This window comes from Salmo salar, chromosome ssa29 (genome assembly GCF_905237065.1).
Source record: "Salmo salar chromosome ssa29, Ssal_v3.1, whole genome shotgun sequence".
Classification (NCBI taxonomy): Eukaryota; Metazoa; Chordata; class Actinopteri; order Salmoniformes; family Salmonidae; genus Salmo; species Salmo salar.
The window spans coordinates 41761518-41784000 of NC_059470.1; the positions used below are offsets into that span (position 1 = coordinate 41761518).

At 41.1% G+C, this 22483-nt stretch overlaps 1 protein-coding gene across 1 annotated transcript in view; it reads left to right on the forward strand.

The window, feature by feature from the left end:
• Nucleotides 1–22483, forward strand: part of LOC106590697 (1-phosphatidylinositol 4,5-bisphosphate phosphodiesterase delta-1) — an 87095-nt gene that overhangs the window by 45770 nt on the left and 18842 nt on the right. The window contains exons 7-11 of the mRNA XM_045710677.1: nt 2698–2842; nt 4434–4586; nt 10237–10404; nt 13562–13718; nt 14143–14259. Of these exons, the coding sequence (XP_045566633.1) occupies nt 2698–2842; nt 4434–4586; nt 10237–10404; nt 13562–13718; nt 14143–14259 (740 nt within the window). The remainder of the gene's footprint in view (nt 1–2697; nt 2843–4433; nt 4587–10236; nt 10405–13561; nt 13719–14142; nt 14260–22483) is intronic.

The window sequence follows — 22483 nt, forward strand, 5'->3', positions numbered from 1 at the left end:
ACATTACTACCTCTAGTCTAAACTAACCATACCTTACTACCTCTAGTTTAAACTAACCATACATTACTACCTCTAGTCTAAAACCAACCTTACTACCTCTAGTCTAAACTAACCATACATTACTACCTCTAGTCTAAACTAACCATACATTACTACCTCTAGTCTAAAACCAACCTTACTACCTCTAGTCTAAACTAACCATACATTACTACCTCTAGTCTAAACTAACCATACATTACTACCTCTAGTCTAAACTAACCATACATTACTACCTCTAGTCTAAACTAACCATACATTACTACCTCTAGTCTAAAACCAATCTTACTACCTCTAGTCTAAACTAACCATACATTACTACCTCTAATCTAAAACAAACCTTACTACCCAGCTGCACTGAGGCCTACATTGTAAACCCCAAGGCATTTTTAATTCAAATACTTCTAGTAAACTAAACTCAAAGTCAATGAAGTCATTATTACTTCAAATTGTTAATTGGTACTGACTCAAAATTAAATGAGAAGTCACATCAACTCTATAAATTATGATAAATTATCATAACTATAAGTTATGAAACAAATAAACTTTTTCCCCAACATGCTCTATTTTTAATATCTGTGTTTTTCAATGTACATTGAGTGGAGTTGCAGTCGGTGCCGTTTAAGATGAGGGAGGATGATAAAAAAAAAAATATGAGCATGGCCTTATTTTTATTACAGTATATTAGATGACTGTCATTCATATTCCATTCACCCAGTTCAACGTAACAGTGATAGGATTAGGTTACTGTCATTCATATTCCATTCACCCAGTTCAATGTAACAGTGATGGGTTTAGGATACTGTCATTCATATTCACCCAGTTCAATGTAACAGTGATGGGTTTAGGATACTGTCATTCATATTCACCCAGTTTGAATGTAACAGTGATGGGTTTAGGATACTGTCATTCATATTCACCCAGTTCAATGTAACAGTGATGGGTTTAGGATACTGTCATTCATATTCCATTCACCCAGTTCAATAAAACATCGATAGGTTTAGGTGACTGTCATTCATATCTCATTCACCCAGTTGAATGTAACTTTTATTATATATTGTTTTACATTTACCCTATGGGACTCCCAATCACAGCCTGATGTGATTCAGCCTGGATTCGAACCAGGGACTGCAGTGACGCCTCTTGTACTGATATGTAGGGCCTTAGACCGCTGCGCCACCCAGGAGCCAAAGGATTGATGTCCTTGTTGGATCTAATTTTAATAGCTAGCATTTCAATGGCCATAATAAATACATATGGAGACAATGAACAGCCTTGTTTTTTTCCTCTTAAAAGCTCAAAACTTTCTGAGAAGTAACCATTTTTTACTATTTTGGGGTTCTGTACATAATCTTAACCCATAGTATAAGAGATTCACCGAAATTAAAGTAATCCAGGCATTTATATACATTCTAGTCGTACTTTATCAAACGCCAAAATCAGCTAAGACGAGTAGATGTATTACTAAATACAGATACAGTACTGGGTACAGTAGATCCACATCCGGCTGTGATTGGGGGTCCCATAGGGGGGCACACAATTGGCCCAGCGTTGTCTGGGTTTGGCCGGGGTAGGCCGTCATTGTAAATAAGAATTTGTTCTTAACTTACTTGCCTAGTTAAATAAAGGTAAACAAGCTGTACACTCCACAGAGCTGGACTTTACGGAAGAGTGACCAGAAAAAAAGTAATTGCTTAAAGATTTTTTTTTTTGGTGTTCACCAAAAGGCATTAGGTAGACTCTCCAAACATATGGAAGAAGGTACTCTGGTCAGATGAGAGTAAAATGTAGCTTTTTGGCCATCAAGGAAGATGCTATGTCTGGCGTAAACCCAACACCCTTCATCACCCTGAGAACACCATCCCCACAGGGAAGCATGGTGGTGGCAGCATCATGCTGTGGGGATGTTTTTCATCGGCAGGGACTGGGAAACTGGTCAGAATTGAAGGAATGATGGATGCCACTAAATACAGGGAAATTCTTGAGGGAAACCTGTTTCAGTCTTCCAGAGATTTGAGACTGAGACAGAGGTTCACCTTCCAGCAGGACAATGACCCTAAGCATACTGCTACAGCAACACTCAAGTGGTTTAAGGAGAAACATTTAAATGTCTTGGAATGACCTAGTCAAAGCCCAGACCTCAATCCAATTGAGAATCTGTGGTATGACTTAAAGATTGCTGTTCACCAGCGGAACCCATCCAACTTGAAGGAGCTGGAGCAGTTTTTCCTTGAAGAATGGGCAAAAATCCCAGTGGCTAGATGTGCCAAGCTTACAGAGACATACCCCAAGAGACTTGCAGCTGTAATTGCTGCAAAAGGTGGCTCTACAAAGTATTGACTTTGGGGGGGGGTGAATAGTTATGCACGCTCAAGTAATTTTTTTTGGTCTTATTTCTTGTTTGTTTCACAATAAAAAATATTTTGCATCTTCAAAGTGGTGGGCATGTTGTGTAAATCAAATGATACAAACCCCCCAAAAATACATTTTAATTCCAGGTTGTAAGGCAACAAAATAGGAAAAATGCCACGGGGGGGTGAATACTTTCGCAAGCCACTGTATAGTAGATAAAGTACTAGATAAAGTAGATTTAGTACTAGAAACAGATAAAGTACTATTAGTAGTATTGTATATGTGTGTTGATTGTGTTGTGATCCTTAGGGCCCTGATGAAGAGTTGTCGATGTGTGGAGTTAGACTGTTGGGACGGGGCCCACGGGGAGCCAATCATCTACCACGGCCACACCCTCACCTCCAAGGTCCTGTTTAAAGACGTCATCAAGGCCATCAAGGAGTACGCCTTCAAGGTAACCCTGACCCCTGACCCCTGACCCTGACCCTAACCCTGACCCTAACCCTGACCCTGACCCTAACCCCTGACCCTGACCCTGACCCTAACCCTAACTCTGACCCTAACCCTGACCCTAACTCTCACCATAACCCATCAAGGAGTACGCCTTCAAGGTAACCCTGACCCCTGACCCTAACCCTGACCCTAACCCTGACCCTGACCCTAACCCTGACCCTAACTCTGACCCTAACCCTGACCCTGACCCTAACCCTGACCCTAACCCTGACCATAACCCATCAAGGAGTACGCCTTCAAGGTAACCCTGACCCCTGACCCCTGACCCTAACCCCTGACCCTAACCCTGACCCTAACCCTGACCCTGACCCTAACCCTGACCCTAACTCTGACCCTGACCCTAACCCTGACCCTAACCCTGACCCTGACCCTAACCCTGACCCTAACTCTGACCATAACCCATCAAGGAGTACGCCTTCAAGGTAACCCTAACCCCTGACCCCTGACCCTAACCCCTGACCCTAACCCTGACCCTGACCCTGACCCTGACCCTGACCCTAACCCTGACCCTGACCCTAACCCTAACCTTAACCCTAACCCTGACCCTGACCCTGACCCTGACCCTAACCTTAACCCTAACCCTGACCCTAACCCATTAAGGAGCACGCCTTCAAGGTAACCCTAACCCTGACCCTAACCCTAACCCTGACCCTGACCCTGACCCTAACCCTGACCCTGACCCTAACCCTGACCCTGACCCATAATCCTGACCCTGACCCTAACTCTGACCCTGACCCTAACTCTGACCCTGACCCTAACCCTGACCCTAACTCTGACCATAACCCATCAAGGAGTACGCCTTCAAGGTAACCCTAACCCCTAACCCCTGACCCTGACCCTAACCCTAACCCTGACCCTGACCCTGACCCTAACCCTAACCCCTAACCCTGACCCATCATGGAGTACGCCTTCAAGGTAACCCTAACCCTAACCCCTGACCCTAACCCTAACCCCTAACCCTGACCCATCATGGAGTACGCCTTCAAGGTAACCCTGACCCTAACCTTAACCCTAACCCTGACCCTAACCCATTAAGGAGCACGCCTTCAAGGTAACCCTAACCCTGACCCTAACCCTAACCCTGACCCTGACCCTGACCCTAACCCTGACCCTGACCCTAACCCTGACCCTGACCCTAACCCTGACCCTAACCCTAACCCTGACCCTAACCCTGACCCTGACCCTAACCCTGACCCTAACCCTAACCCTGACCCTAACCCTGACCCTGACCCTAACCCTGACCCTAACCCTGACCCTGACCCTAACCCTGACCCTAACCCTAACCCTGACCCTAACCCTGACCCTGACCTTAACCCTAACCCTGACCCTAACCCATTAAGGAGCACGCCTTCAAGGTAACCCTGACCCTGACCCTAACCCTAACCCTAACCCTGACCCTAACCCTGACCCTAACCCTGACCCATTAAGGAGCACGCCTTCAAGGTATCCCCATAAAGTCAAACCAGCCCTGTGATTACCAGTAGAGATGGATATGACTGCTAATGTTATGTTGTTGTCTTCCTGTCCCCCAGACATCAGAGTACCCAGTGATCCTGTCCCTGGAGAACCACTGTACCCTGGAGCAGCAGAAACTGATGGCCCAGCACATGATCTCCATCCTGGGCAGTGCCCTGCTCACCTCCCCTCTGGAGGACCAGATGCCCACTGCCTTCCCCTCACCCCAGGTCAGAGACTAGCAGATAATCCATCCATCCATCAATCAATTCATCCACCTATCCACCCTCCCACCCATCCACCCTCCCACCCACCCATCAACCAACCAATCAATTCATCCACCCACCCATCAACCAACCAATCAATTCATCTATCCAAAGGTATTTATTTTTCAACCCTCAGTGGTTAAAGCCTGGAGCTTCGTAACCACATCCCCAGTATTTTAAATATGAAAGCTAAGAGACCAAGCCTGTCTGTCTATAGGGCTAACAGTATCTGGTTGTTAGAGCCTGTCTGTCTATAGGGCTAACAGTATCTGGTTGTTAGAGCCTGTCTATAGGGCTAACAGTATCTGGTTGTTAGAGCCTGTCTGTCTATAGGGCTAACAGTATCTGGTTGTTAGAGCCTGTCTGTCTATAGGGCTAACAGTATCTGGTTGTTAGAGCCTGTCTGTCTATAGGGCTAACAGTATCTGGTTGTTAGAGCCTGTCTGTCTATAGGGCTAACAGTATCTGGTTGTTAGAGCCTGTCTGTCTATAGGGCTAACAGTATCTGGTTGTTAGAGCCTGTCTGTCTATAGGGCTAACAGTATCTGGTTGTTAGAGCCTGTCTGTCTATAGGGCTAACAGTATCTGGTTGTTAGAGCCTGTCTGTCTATAGGGCTAACAGTATCTGGTTGTTAGAGCCTGTCTGTCTATAGGGCTAACAGTATCTGGTTGTTAGAGCCTGTCTGTCTATAGGGCTAACAGTATCTGGTTGTTAGAGCCTGTCTATAGGGCTAACAGTATCTGGTTGTTAGAGCCTGTCTGTCTATAGGGCTAACAGTATCTGGTTGTTAGAGCCTGTCTATAGGGCTAACAGTATCTGGTTGTTAGAGCCTGTCTGTCTATAGGGCTAACAGTATCTGGTTGTTAGAGCCTGTCTGTCTATAGGGCTAACAGTATCTGGTTGTTAGAGCCTGTCTATAGGGCTAACAGTATCTGGTTGTTAGAGCCTGTCTGTCTATAGGGCTAACAGTATCTGGTTGTTAGAGCCTGTCTGTCTATAGGGCTAACAGTATCTGGTTGTTAGAGCCTGTCTGTCTATAGGGCTAACAGTATCTGGTTGTTAGAGCCTGTCTGTCTATAGGGCTAACAGTATCTGGTTGTTAGAGCCTGTCTGTCTATAGGGCTAACAGTATCTGGTTGTTAGAGCCTGTCTGTCTATAGGGCTAACAGTATCTGGTTGTTAGAGCCTGTCTGTCTATAGGGCTAACAGTATCTGGTTGTTAGAGCCTGTCTGTCTATAGGGCTAACAGTATCTGGTTGTTAGAGCCTGTCTGTCTATAGGGCTAACAGTATCTGGTTGTTAGAGCCTGTCTGTCTATAGGGCTAACAGTATCTGGTTGTTAGAGCCTGTCTGTCTATAGGGCTAACAGCATCTGGTTGTTAGAGCCTGTCTGTCTATAGGGCTAACAGTATCTGGTTGTTAGAGCCTGTCTGTCTATAGGGCTAACAGTATCTGGTTGTTAGAGCCTGTCTGTCTATAGGGCTAACAGTATCTGGTTGTTAGAGCCTGTCTGTCTATAGGGCTAACAGTATCTGGTTGTTAGAGCCTGTCTGTCTATAGGGCTAACAGTATCTGGTTGTTAGAGCGCTGTCTATAGGGCTAACAGTATCTGGTTGTTAGAGCCTGTCTGTCTATAGGGCTAACAGTATCTGGTTGTTAGAGCCTGTCTGTCTATAGGGCTAACAGTATCTGGTTGTTAGAGCCTGTCTGTCTATAGGGCTAACAGCATCTGGTTGTTAGAGCCTGTCTGTCTATAGGGCTAACAGTATCTGGTTGTTAGAGCCTGTCTGTCTATAGGGCTAACAGTATCTGGTTGTTAGAGCCTGTCTGTCTATAGGGCTAACAGTATCTGGTTGTTAGAGCCTGTCTGTCTATAGGGCTAACAGTATCTGGTTGTTAGAGCCTGTCTGTCTATAGGGCTAACAGTATCTGGTTGTTAGAGCCTGTCTGTCTATAGGGCTAACAGTATCTGGTTGTTAGAGCCTGTCTGTCTATAGGGCTAACAGTATCTGGTTGTTAGAGCCTGTCTGTCTATAGGGCTAACAGTATCTGGTTGTTAGAGCCTGTCTGTCTATAGGGCTAACAGTATCTGGTTGTTAGAGCCTGTCTGTCTATAGGGCTAACAGTATCTGGTTGTTAGAGCCTGTCTGTCTATAGGGCTAACAGTATCTGGTTGTTAGAGCCTGTCTGTCTATAGGGCTAACAGCATCTGGTTGTTAGAGCCTGTCTGTCTATAGGGCTAACAGTATCTGGTTGTTAGAGCCTGTCTGTCTATAGGGCTAACAGTATCTGGTTGTTAGAGCCTGTCTGTCTATAGGGCTAACAGTATCTGGTTGTTAGAGCCTGTCTGTCTATAGGGCTAACAGTATCTGGTTGTTAGAGCCTGTCTGTCTATAGGGCTAACAGTATCTGGTTGTTAGAGCCTGTCTGTCTATAGGGCTAACAGTATCTGGTTGTTAGAGCCTGTCTGTCTATAGGGCTAACAGTATCTGGTTGTTAGAGCCTGTCTGTCTATAGGGCTAACAGTATCTGGTTGTTAGAGCCTGTCTGTCTATAGGGCTAACAGTATCTGGTTGTTAGAGCCTGTCTGTCTATAGGGCTAACAGTATCTGGTTGTTAGAGCCGGGCTAACAGTATCTGGTTGTTAGAGCCTGTCTGTCTATAGGGCTAACAGTATCTGGTTGTTAGAGCCTGTCTGTCTATAGGGCTAACAGTATCTGGTTGTTAGAGCCTGTCTGTCTATAGGGCTAACAGTATCTGGTTGTTAGAGCCTGTCTGTCTATAGGGCTAACAGTATCTGGTTGTTAGAGCCTGTCTGTCTATAGGGCTAACAGTATCTGGTTGTTAGAGCCTGTCTGTCTATAGGGCTAACAGTATCTGGTTGTTAGAGCCTGTCTGTCTATAGGGCTAACAGTATCTGGTTGTTAGAGCCTGTCTGTCTATAGGGCTAACAGTATCTGGTTGTTAGAGCCTGTCTGTCTATAGGGCTAACAGTATCTGGTTGTTAGAGCCCGTCTGTCTATAGGGCTAACAGTATCTGGTTGTTAGAGCCTGTCTGTCTATAGGGCTAACAGTATCTGGTTGTTAGAGCCTGTCTGTCTATAGGGCTAACAGTATCTGGTTGTTAGAGCCTGTCTGTCTATAGGGCTAACAGTATCTGGTTGTTAGAGCCTGTCTGTCTATAGGGCTAACAGTATCTGGTTGTTAGAGCCTGTCTGTCTATAGGGCTAACAGTATCTGGTTGTTAGAGCCTGTCTGTCTATAGGGCTAACAGTATCTGGTTGTTAGAGCCTGTCTGTCTATAGGGCTAACAGTATCTGGTTGTTAGAGCCTGTCTGTCTATAGGGCTAACAGTATCTGGTTGTTAGAGCCTGTCTATAGGGCTAACAGCATCTGGTTGTTAGAGCCTGTCTGTCTATAGGGCTAACAGTATCTGGTTGTTAGAGCCTGTCTGTCTATAGGGCTAACAGTATCTGGTTGTTAGAGCCTGTCTGTCTATAGGGCTAACAGTATCTGGTTGTTAGAGCCTGTCTATAGGGCTAACAGTATCTGGTTGTTAGAGCCTGTCTGTCTATAGGGCTAACAGTATCTGGTTGTTAGAGCCTGTCTATAGGGCTAACAGTATCTGGTTGTTAGAGCCTGTCTGTCTATAGGGCTAACAGCATCTGGTTGTTAGAGCCTGTCTGTCTATAGGGCTAACAGTATCTGGTTGTTAGAGCCTGTCTGTCTATAGGGCTAACAGTATCTGGTTGTTAGAGCCTGTCTGTCTATAGGGCTAACAGTATCTGGTTGTTAGAGCGTCTGTCTATAGGGCTAACAGCATCTGGTTGTTAGAGCCTGTCTGTCTATAGGGCTAACAGTATCTGGTTGTTAGAGCCTGTCTGTCTATAGGGCTAACAGTATCTGGTTGTTAGAGCCTGTCTGTCTATAGGGCTAACAGTATCTGGTTGTTAGAGCCTGTCTGTCTATAGGGCTAACAGTATCTGGTTGTTAGAGCCTGTCTGTCTATAGGGCTAACAGTATCTGGTTGTTAGAGCCTGTCTGTCTATAGGGCTAACAGTATCTGGTTGTTAGAGCCTGTCTATAGGGCTAACAGTATCTGGTTGTTAGAGCCTGTCTGTCTATAGGGCTAACAGTATCTGGTTGTTAGAGCCTGTCTATGGGGGCTGGGATAAAAAATAAAAATACATTAAATAAAAATATAGGACAAAACACACATCACAACAAGACAACAGAACACTACATAAAGAGAGACCTAAGACGACAACACAGGACATGATAGATCAGGACATGATAGATCAGGACATGATAGATCAGGAGATGATAGATCAGGACATTATAGATCAGGACATGATAGATCAGGACATTATAGATCAGGACATGATAGATCAGGACATTATAGATCAGGACATTATAGATCAGGACATTATAGATCAGGACATGATAGATCAGGACATTATGGATCAGGACATTATGGATCAGGACATTATAGATCAGGACATGATAGATCAGGACATTATAGATCAGGACATTATAGATCACGACATTATAGATCAGGACATTATAGATCAGGACATTATAGATCAGGACATTATAGATCAGGACATGATAGATCAGGACATGATAGATCAGGACATGATAGATCAGGACATTATAGATCAGGACATTATAGATCAGGACATGATAGATCAGGACATGATAGATCAGGACATTATAGATCAGGACATTATAGATCAGGACATTATAGATCAGGACATGATAGATCAGGACATTATAGATCAGGACATTATAGATCAGGACATTATAGATCAGGACATGATAGATCAGGACATTATAGATCAGGACATTATGGATCAGGACATTATAGATCAGGACATTATAGATCAGGACATTATAGATCAGGACATTATAGATCAGGACATTATGGATCAGGACATTATAGATCAGGACATGATAGATCAGGACATGATAGATCAGGACATGATAGATCAGGACATGATAGATCAGGACATTATAGATCAGGACATTATAGATCAGGACATTATAGATCAGGACATTATAGATCAGGACATTATAGATCAGGACATGATAGATCAGGACATTATAGATCAGGACATCAGACTATTTTGATGATCTAGTATAGATGCATCTCCATCAACACGAGGTGTCCTGGTATTTAGTAGTCATTTGATGATCTAGTATAGATGCATCTCCATCAACACGAGGTGTCCTGGTATTTAGTAGTCATTTGATGATCTAGTATAGATGCATCTCCATCAACACGAGGTGTCATGGTATTTAGTAGTCATTTGATGATCTAGTATAGATGCATCTCCATCAACACGAGGTGTCCTGGTATTTAGTAGTCATTTGATGATCTAGTATAGATGCATCTCCATCAACACGAGGTGTCATGGTATTTAGTAGTCATTTGATGATCTAGTATAGATGCATCTCCATCAACACGAGGTGTCCTGGTATGTAGTAGTCATTTGATGATCTAGTATAGATGCATCTCCATCAACACGAGGTGTCCTGGTATTTAGTAGTCATTTGATGATCTAGTATAGATGCATCTCCATCAACACGAGGTGTATCTGTCTGTGTGTGTAGGAGTTGAAGGGTCGGTTCATCATCAAGGGGAAACGTCTGAACAAGCTGGATGCCGTCTACAGCAATACTAGTCCTGGAGTAGAGGAAGACTGTGTCTCAGAGGAGGACGAGGCTGCAGAGACCAACAACTCCAAGACAGACCCCAACGGACAGAAGGCCAAAGCCAAGGTATGGTAACACGCTGCTATGGTAACACGCTGCTGTGGTAACGCGCTGCTATGGTAACGCGCTGCTGTGGTAACGCGCTGCTGTGGTAACGCGCTGCTGTGGTAACGCGCTGCTATGCTAACACGCTGCTACGGTAACGCACTGCTATGGTAACGCGCTGCTATGCTAACGCGCTGCTATGCTAACACGCTGCTATGCTAACACGCTGCTATGGTAACACGCTGCTATGGTAACACGCTGCTGTGGTGCGAAGGTAGATGGCACCCTAGATGGCACCCTATTCTCTAATAGTGCACTACCAGGGCACATAGGACTATGGTCAAAAGTAGCACACTATAATAATACATGGGACTTATATAGCACTTTATATATTATATAGCACTTTATATATTATATAGCACTTTATATATTATATAGTACTTTATATATTATATAGGACTTTATATATTATATATTATATAGCACTTTATATATTATATAGCACTTTATATATTATATAGCACTTTATATATTATATAGCACTTTATATATTATATAGCACTTTATATATTATATAGCACTTTATATATTATATAGCACTTTATATATTATATAGCACTTTATATATTATATAGCACTTTATATATTATATAGTACTTTATATATTATATAGCACTTTATATATTATATAGCACTTTATATATTATATAGCACTTTATATATTATATAGCACTTTATATATTATATAGCACTTTATATATTATATAACACTTTATATATTATATAGCACTTTATATATTATATATTATATAGCACTTTATATATTATATAGGACTTTATATATTATATATTATATAGCACTTTATATATTATATAGGACTTTATACACTATATAGTACTTTATATAATATATAGCACTTTATATATTATATATTATATAGTACTTTATATATTATATAGGACTTTATATATTATATAGCACTTTATATATTATATAGTACTTTATATATTATATAGGACTTTATATATTATATATTATATAGCACTTTATATATTATATAGGACTTTATATATTATATATTATATAGCACTTTATATATTATATAGGACTTTATATACTATATAGTACTTTATATAATATATAGCACTTTATATATTATATAGTACTTTATATATTATATAGGACTTTATATATTATATATTATATAGCACTTTATATATTATATAGGACTTTATATATTATATAGTACTTTATATATTATATAGCACTTTATATATTATATAGCACTTTATATATTATTTAGCACTTTATATATTATATAGCACTTTATATATTATATAGTACTTTATATATTATATAGGACTTTATATATTATATATTATATAGTACTTTATATATTATATAGGACTTTATATATTATATAGTACTTTATATATTATATAGGACTTTATATATTATATATTATATAGCACTTTATATATTATATAGGACTTTATATACTATATAGTACTTTATATAATATATAGCACTTTATATATTATATATTATATAGTACTTTATATATTATATAGGACTTTATATATTATATATTATATAGCACTTTATATATTATATAGGACTTTATATATTATATATTATATAGCACTTTATATATTATATAGGACTTTATATACTATATAGGACTTTATATAATATATAGCACTTTATATATTATATAGTACTTTATATATTATATAGCATTTATATATATATGCACTTTATATATTATATAGCACTTTATATATTATATAGCACTTTATATATTATATAGCACTTTATATATTATATAGCACTTTATATATTATATAACACTTTATATATTATATAACACTTTATATATTATATAGCACTTTATATATTATATATTATATAGCACTTTATATATTATATAGCACTTTATATATTATATAGTACTTTATATATTATATAGCACTTTATATATTATATAGGACTTTATATATTATATAGCACTTTATATATTATATAGCACTTTATATATTATATATATATAGCACTTTATATATTATATAGCACTTTATATATTATATAGGACTTTATATAATATATAGCACTTTATATATTATATAGTACTTTATATATTATATAGCACTTTATATATTATATATTATATAGCACTTTATATATTATATAGTACTTTATATATTATATAGCACTTTATATATTATATAACACTTTATATATTATATAACACTTTATATATTATATAGCACTTTATATATTATATATTATATAGTACTTTATATATTATATAGCACTTTATATATTATATAGTACTTTATATATTATATAGTACTTTATATATTATATAGGACTTTATATATTATATAGCACTTTATATATTATATATTATATAGTACTTTATATATTATATAGTACTTTATATATTATATAGCACTTTATATATTATATAGGACTTTATATATTATATAGCACTTTATATATTATATAGGACTTTATATATTATATAGGACTTTTCAAGGACCCAAAGTTGTTTTACAATTATAAAAACAACAAAACGTTGGGGGTGGACTCAGAGAAGCAATCAGACTAACAGGATATGAATAAATAGAGGGGTGGACTCAGAGAAACAATCAGTCTAACAGGACATGAATAAATAGAGGGGTGGACTCAGAGAAGGGAATGTGATGTTTCAGTGTGTGTGGCGCGGAAGGTTGGGGTTAGGATATGAACCCGGTTTAGGGTAAAGGGGCGGGGTTGGGGTTAGGATATGAACCCGGTTTAGGGTAAAGGGCAGGGTTGGGGTTAGGATATGAACCCGGTTTAGGGTAAAGGGCAGGGTTGGGGTTAGGATATGAACCCGGTTTAGGGTAAGGGGCGGGGTTGGGGTTAGGATATGAACCCGGTTTAGGGTAAAGGGGCAGGGTAAGGGTGTTGTTTCTGACATAGTCATGCTACTGTGTTGCTTTGCACATACCCCCCCCCGCAACGGGACCAAGGCATGCTGGATTAGTAACTGTCCTCAGAAGAACTAGTGCCACATCAAATCACAAGCCCTATGCCAAGGAAAACACATATGTGAATTCTTTGACAGAAATCCATTTCCTAACATCTCTATTTCTGTAGATATTATAAACATGATGTCTTATTGCTTTTCAGAAGTCAAAGATCAAGCTAGCCAAGCAGCTGTCTGATCTGGCGATCTACTGTAAGAGTGTCCACTTCTCAGGGTTTGAGCACGCTGAAAACAACCAGGCCTTCTATGAGATGTCCTCCTTTAAAGAGAGCAAGGCTTTTAACCTGGCCGAGACAGCAGGTAAAACCCTCGGTTCTGTTACAGCAAGCCTGAATAACAGCAAGCCTGAATAACAGCAAGCCTGAATAACAGCAAGCCTGAATAACAGCAAGTCTGAATAACAGGACCTGTACTATAGACATGCATTCATTTTGCATGTTCTAAAAATCAGCTTTCATTATGCATATTCTAGAGAACAGCTTTCATTATGCATATTCTAGAAATCAGCTTTCATTATGCATGTTCTAGAAATCAGATTTCATTATGCATGTTCTAGAAATCAGATTTCATTATGCATATTCTAGAAATCAGATTTCATTATGCATATTCTAGAGAACAGCTTTCATTATGCATATTCTAGAAATCAGCTTTCATTATGCATGTTCTAGAAAACAGTTCTTACAGTGATTGCACCACTAACCTGTCTGGTTTACCTCTCTCCAAGCGAACGCCTTCATCCACCACAACATGACCAAGCTGAGCCGCATCTACCCAGCTGGATCCAGAACAGCCTCCTCCAACTACGACCCAGTTCCCCTGTGGAACGCAGGCTGTCAGATAGGTACTGTAGACCTACTAACTGAGTTGGGGAGGTTACTTTCTAAATGGAATCTGTTACAGTTAGTTGTCACCTGTTGTAATCAGTAATGTAACTTTTGGATTACCCAACCTAAGTAACATAATCATATTACTTTCTCCTTAAGGGGCACAGGTTATTTGTATTTGTATTTATTATGGATCCTCATTAGTTCCTGCCAAGGCAGCAGCTACTCTTCCTGGGGTTTATTATGGATCCCCATTAGTTCCTGTCAAGGCAGCAGCTACTCTTCCTGGGGTTTATTATGGATCCCCATTAGTTCCTGCCAAGGCAGCAGCTACTCTTCCTGGGGTTTATTATGGATCCCCATTAGTTCCTGCCAAAGCAGCAGCTACTCTTCCTGGGGTTTATTATGGATCCCAATTAGTTCCTGCCAAGGCAGCAGCTACTCTTCCTGGGGTTTATTATGGATCCCCATTAGTTCCTGTCAAGGCAGCAGCTACTCTTCCTGGGGTTTATAATGGATCCCCATTAGTTCCTGTCAAGGCAGCAGCTACTCTTCCTGGGGTTTATTATGGATCCCCATTAGTTCCTGTCAAGGCAGCAGCTACTCTTCCTGGGGTTTATTATGGATCCCCATTAGTTCCTGCCAAGGCAGCAGCTACTCTTCCTGGGGTTTATTATGGATCCCCATTAGTTCCTGCCAAGGCAGCAGCTACTCTTCCTGGGGTTTATTATGGATCCCCATTAGTTCCTGTCAAGGCAGCAGCTACTCTTCCTGGGGTTTATTATGGATCCCCATTAGTTCCTGCCAAGGCAGCAGCTACTCTTCCTGGGGTTTATTATGGATCCCCATTAGTTCCTGCCAAGACAGCAGCTACTCTTCCTGGGGTTTATTATGGATCCCCATTAGTTCCTGTCAAGGCAGCAGCTACTCTTCCTGGGGTTTATTATGGATCCCCATTAGTTCCTGCCAAGGCAGCAGCTACTCTTCCTGGGGTCCAAACACATTAAGGCACTTACATTACACATAAAACAACAGATAAAACAGTACATCATATAACATTATTACTTCACTACTTATCTATAACACAAAATATATAATACCACCATACAACAATATTACAAAGTCATACAGTCTGAAATTAAAACGATTTTGACTTTTCTGCTGGCAGAAATCCCTCAGTTCCGCCTCAAGGACAAATCTCATTCCAATAAACGCTTCCGCTTGGTTCTTAAACAGTAAACGGTTTCCGTTTCGAATACACCTCTGGTCCCAAAAACAGTAATTGATACGCAGCTTACGCTTCTTAAATTCAACCATTATTGGGTTAAAATACACATATACAGTCGAAGTAGGAAGTTTACATACACTTAAGTTGGAGTCATTAAAACTTGTTTTTTCAACCACTCCACAAATTTCTTGTTAACAAACTATAGTTTTGGAAAGTCAGTTAGGACATCTACTTTGTGCATGACACAAGTTATTTTTCCAACAATTGTTTACAGACAGATTATTTCACTTATAATTCACTGTATCACAATTCCAGTGGATCAGAAGTTTACATACACTAAGTTGACTGTGCCTTTAAACAGCTTGGAAAATTCCAGAAAATGATGTCATGGCTTTAGAAGCTTCTGATAGGCTAATTGACATCATTTGAGTCAATTGGAGGTGTACCTGTGGATGCATTTCAAGGCCTACCTTCAAACTCAGTGCCTCTCTGCTTGAAATCATGGGACACTCAAAAGAAATCAGCCAAGACCTCAGAAAAAAATGTGTACATCTCCTCAAGTCTGGTTCATCCTTGGGAGCAATTTCCCTACGGCTGAAAGTACCACGTTCATCTGTACAAACAATAGTACGCAAGTGTAAACACCATGGGACCACACAGCCGTCATACCGCTCAGGAAGGAGATGCGTTCTGTCTCCTAGAGATGAACGTACTTTGGTGTGAAAAGTGCAATTCAATCCCAGAACAACAGCAAAGGACCTTGTGAAGATGCTGGAGGAAACAGGTACAAAAGTATCTATATCCACAGTAAAACGAGTCCTATATCGACATAACCTGAAAGGCCGCTCAGCAAGGAAGAAGCCACTGCTCAAAAACCACCATAAAAAAGCCAGACTACGGTTTGCAACTGCACATGGGGACAAAGATCGTACTTTTTGGAGAAATGTCCTCTGGTCTGATGAAACTGTTTGGCCATAACGACCATCGTTATGTTTGGAGGAAAAAGGGGGAGGTTTGCAAGCTGAAGAACACCATCCCAACCGTGAAGCACGGAGGTGGCAGCATCATGTTGTGGGGGTGCTTTGCTGCAGGAGGGACTGGTGCACTTCACAAAATAGATGGCATCATGAGGATGGAAAATTAGGTGGATATATTGAAGCAACATCTCAAGACATCAGTCAGGAAGTTAAAGCTTGGTCACAAATGGGTCTTCCAAACGGACAATGACCCCAAGCATACTTTCAAAGTTGTGGCAAAATGACTTAAAGACAACAAAGTCAAGGTAGTGGAGTGGCCATCACAAAGTCCTGACCTCAATCCTATAGAAAATTTGTGGGCAGAACTGAAAAAGCGTGTGCGAGCAAGGAGGCCTACAAACCTGACTCAGTTACACCAGCTCTGTCAGGAGGAATGGGCCAAAATTCACCCAACTTACTGTTGGAAGCTTGTGGAAGGCTACCCAAAACATTTGACCCAAGTTAAACAATTGAAAGGCAATGCTACCAAATACTAATTGAGTGTATGTAAACTTCTGACCCACTGGGAATGTGATGAAAGAAATAAAAGCTGAAATAAATCATTATCTTTTCTATTATTCTGACATTTCACATTCATAAAATAAAGTGGTGATCCTAACTGACCTAAGACAGGGAATTTTTACCAGGATTAAATATCAGGAATTGTGAAAAACTGAGTTTAAATGTATCTGACTAAGGTGTATGTAAACTTACGACTTCAAATGTATATGCCCACAGGAAGAAATGATGGTGCCTGTAAGTGTGACAGCCTATTTAAAACAAGTTGTTGTTTCGTTTTGCTTAGAATTCGTTTATAATTATTCGTTCTCTTTTTAGGCCTTATCAATAATCAATTTAATCTTTCTTATTGACAATGTTTGGCATGTCCATGCTCAGCCATAAGGCAATTTACAGTAGGCTTATAATGTACGTTTTATACCATACATTTTCCTTGACACCCAAAGGTACTTGTTACATTTCGAATGCTTAGAGGAACAGAAAATGGTCTAATTCGCGCACTTATTAAGAGAACATCCCTGGTCATCCCTACTGCCTCTGATCTGGAGGACTCACTAAACAGAGAACATCCCTGGTCGTCCCTACTGCCTCTGATCTGGAGGACTCACTAAACAGAGAACATCCCTGGTCGTCCCTACTGCCTCTGATCTGGAGGACTCACTAAACAGAGAACATCCCTGGTCGTCCCTACTGCCTCTGATCTGGAGGACTCACTAAACAGAGAACATCCCTGGTCATCCCTACTGCCTCTGATCTGGAGGACTCACTAAACAGAGAACATCCCTGGTCATCCCTACTGCCTCTGATCTGGAGGACTCACTAAACAGAGAACATCCCTGGTCATCCCTACTGCCTCTGATCTGGAGGACTCACTAAACAGAGAACATCCCTGGTCATCCCTACTGCCTCTGATCTGGAGGACTCACTAAACAGAGAACATCCCCGGATCATCCCTACTGCCTCTGATCTGGAGGACTCACTAAACAGAGAACATCCCTGGTCGTCCCTACTGCCTCTGATCTGGAGGACTCACTAAACAGAGAACATCCCTGGTCATCCCTACTGCCTCTGATCTGGAGGACTCACTAAACAGAGAACATCCCTGGTCATCCCTACTGCCTCTGATCTGGAGGACTCACTAAACAGAGAACATCCCTGGTCGTCCCTACTGCCTCTGATCTGGAGGACTCACTAAACAGAGAACATCCCTGGTCATCCCTACTGCCTCTGATCTGGAGGACTCACAAAACACAAACGCTTCCTTTGTAAATGATGTCCGGTTGTAAAAAATGTATGGAAAAAATTGTGCCGTCTGGTTTTTAATATAAAGAATATGAAATATTTAATGCTTTTACTTTGATACTTAAGTATTTTTAAAACCAAATGCTTTTCCTTAAGTAGTATTTTGCTAGGTGACTTTTACTTGAGTCATTTTCCATTAAGGCATTTTTCCTCAAGTTTCCTCAACTTTTTACACCATTTCTCTTTTCCTGCGATCCATCAAACGCATTAAGGTGTGTCGTCATAGTGGTCTGTGATTGGTGGTCATCATTAAGATGTGTCATCATAGTGGTCTGTGATTGGTGGTCATCATTAAGGTGTGTCATCATAGTGGTCTGTGATTGGTGGTCATCATTAAGGTGTGTCATCATAGTGGTCTGTGATTGGTGGTCATCATTAAGGTGTGTCATCATAGTGGTCTGTGATTGGTGGTCATCATTAAGGTGTGTCATCATAGTGGTCTGTGATTGGTGGTCATCATTAAGGTGTGTCATCATAGTGGTCTGTGATTGGTGGTCATCATTAAGGTGTGTCATCATAGTGGTCTGTGATTGGTGGTCATCATTAAGGTGTGTCATCATAGTGGTCTGTGATTGGTGGTCATCATTAAGGTGTGTCATCATAGTGGTCTGTGATTGGTGGTCATCATTAAGGTGTGTCATCATAGTGGTCTGTGATTGGTGGTCATCATTAAGGTGTGTCATCATAGTGGTCTGTGATTGGTGGTCATCATTAAGGTGTGTCATCATAGTGGTCTGTGATTGGTGGTCATCATTAAGGTGTGTCATCATAGTGGTCTGTGATTGGTGGTCATCATTAAGGTGTGTCATCATAGTGGTCTGTGATTGGTGGTCATCATTAAGGTGTGTCATCATAGTGGTCTGTGATTGGTGGTCATCATTAAGGTGTGTCATCATAGTGGTCTGTGATTGGTGGTCATCATTAAGGTGTGTCATCATAGTGGTCTGTGATTGGTGGTCATCATTAAGGTGTGTCATCATAGTGGTCTGTGATTGGTGGTCATCATTAAGGTGTGTCATCATAGTGGTCTGTGATTGGTGGTCATCATTAAGGTGTGTCATCATAGTGGTCTGTGATTGGTGGTCATCATTAAGGTGTGTCATCATAGTGGTCTGTGATTGGTGGTCATCATTAAGGTGTGTCATCATAGTGGTCTGTGATTGGTGGTCATCATTAACGTGTGTCATCATAGTGGTCTGTGATTGGTGGTCATCATTAAGGTGTGTCATCATAGTGGTCTGTGATTGGTGGTAATCATTAAGATGTGTCATCATAGTGGTCTGTGATTGGTGGTCATCATTAAGGTGTGTCATCATAGTGGTCTGTGATTGGTGGTAATCATTAAGATGTGTCATCATAGTGGTCTGTGATTGGTGGTCATCATTAAGGTGTGTCATCATAGTGGTCTGTGATTGGTGGTCATCATTAAGTTGTGTCATCATAGTGGTCTGTGATTGGTCGTCATCATTATTGTGTCATCATAGTGGTCTGTGATTGGTGGTCATCATTAAGGTGTGTCATCATAGTGGTCTGTGATTGGTCGCCATCATTATTGTGTCATCATAGTGGTCTATGATTGGTGGTCAGACTCACTCAGGCAGAATAAAATCAATCTTGTGCCTTTTTTCAATACTGATTTGAATGTCATTGAGAAATAATTTATGAAATGATTAAACATCCTTTCTGAATGTAAAATGAACTTATAGAAATAATCATCTAGTTTTTAAAAAGTATCTGTAATCTAAAAACAATATATTTTTGCTGGTAAAGTAACAGATTACAGCTACAGGTTTTTTTTGGTAATCCATTACTCCACAAACATGCCTACCATCTCCCCTGTCAGATAGTTACAGTAGACCTCCTACCATCTCCCCTGTCAGATAGTTACAGTAGACCTCCTACCATCTCCCCTGTCAGATAGTTACAGTAGACCTCCTACCATCTCCCCTGTCAGATAGTTACAGTAGACCTCCTACCATCTGTCAGATAGTTACAGTAGACCTCCTACCATCTCCCCTGTCAGATAGTTACAGTCGACCTCCTACCATCTGTCAGATAGTTACAGTAGACCTACTACCATCTCCCCTGTCAGATAGTTACAGTAGACCTATTACCATCTCCCCTGTCAGGTAGTTACAGTAGACCTCCTACCATCTCCCCTGTCAGATAGTTACAGTAGACCTACTACCATCTGTCAGATAGTTACAGTAGACCTACTACCATCTGTCAGATAGTTACAGTAGACCTACTACCATCTGTCAGATAGTTACAGTAGACCTACTACCATCTGTCAGATAGTTACAGTAGACCTCCTACCATCTCCCCTGTCATATAGTTACAGTAGACCTCCTACCATCTCCCCTGTCAGGTAGTTACAGTAGACCTCCTACCATCTCCCCTGTCAGATAGTTACAGTAGACCTCCTACCATCTCCCCTGTCAGATAGTTACAGTAGACCTACTACCATCTCCCCTGTCAGGTAGTTACAGTAGACCTCCTACCATCTCCCCTGTCAGGTAGTTACAGTAGACCTCCTACCATCTCCCCTGTCAGATAGTTACAGTAGACCTCCTACCATCTCCCCTGTCAGATAGTTACAGTAGACCTACTACCATCTGTCAGATAGTTACAGTAGACCTACTACCATCTGTCAGATAGTTACAGTAGACCTACTACCATCTGTCAGATAGTTACAGTAGACCTCCTACCATCTCCCCTGTCAGGTAGTTACAGTAGACCTCCTACCATCTCCCCTGTCAGATAGTTACAGTAGACCTCCTACCATCTCCCCTGTCAGATAGTTACAATAGACCTACTACCATCTCCCCTGTCAGGTAGTTACAGTAGACCTCCTACCATCTCCCCTGTCAGGTAGTTACAGTAGACCTCCTACCATCTCCCCTGTCAGATAGTTACAGTAGACCTACTACCATCTCCCCTGTCAGATAGTTACAGTAGACCTACTACCATCTCCCCTGTCAGATAGTTACAGTAGACCTACTACCATCTCCCCTGTCAGATAGTTACAGTAGACCTACTACCATCTCCACTGTCAGATAGTTACAGTAGACCTCCTACCATCTCCCCTGTCAGATAGTTACAGTAGACCTACTACCATCTGTCAGATAGTTACAGTAGACCTACTACCATCTCCCCTGTCAGATAGTTACAGTAGACCTACTACCATCTGTCAGATAGTTACAGTAGACCTACTACCATCTCCCCTGTCAGATAGTTACAGTAGACCTACTACCATCTGTCAGATAGTTACAGTAGACCTACTACCACCTGTCAGATAGTTACAGTAGACCTACTACCATCTCCCCTGTCAGATAGTTACAGTAGACCTACTACCATCTCCCCTGTCAGATAGTTACAGTAGACCTACTACCATCTGTCAGATAGTTACAGTAGACCTCCTACCATCTCCCCTGTCAGGGAGTTACAGTAGACCTCCTACCATCTCCCCTGTCAGAGAGTTACAGTAGACCTACTACCATCTCCCCTGTCAGGTAGTTACAGTAGACCTCCTACCATCTCCCCTGTCAGATAGTTACAGTAGACCTACTACCATCTCCCCTGTCAGATAGTTACAGTAGACCTCCTACCATCTCCCCTGTCAGATAGTTACAGTAGACCTACTACCATCTCCCCTGTCAGATAGTTACAGTAGACCTACTACCATCTGTCAGATAGTTACAGTAGACCTACTACCACCTGTCAGATAGTTACTGTAGACCTACTACCATCTCCCCTGTCAGATAGTTACAGTAGACCTACTACCATCTCCCCTGTCAGATAGTTACAGTAGACCTACTACCATCTGTCAGATAGTTACAGTAGACCTACTACCACCTGTCAGATAGTTACTGTAGACCTACTACCATCTCCCCTGTCAGATAGTTACAGTAGACCTACTACCATCTCCCCTGTCAGATAGTTACAGTAGACCTACTACCATCTGTCAGATAGTTACAGTAGACCTCCTACCATCTCCCTTGTCAGGTAGTTACAGTAGACCTCCTACCATCTCCCCTGTCAGATAGTTACAGTAGACCTCCTACCATCTCCCCTGTCAGATAGTTACAGTAGACCTACTACCATCTCCCCTGTCAGGTAGGTACAGTAGACCTCCTACCATCTCCCCTGTCAGGTAGTTACAGTAGACCTCCTACC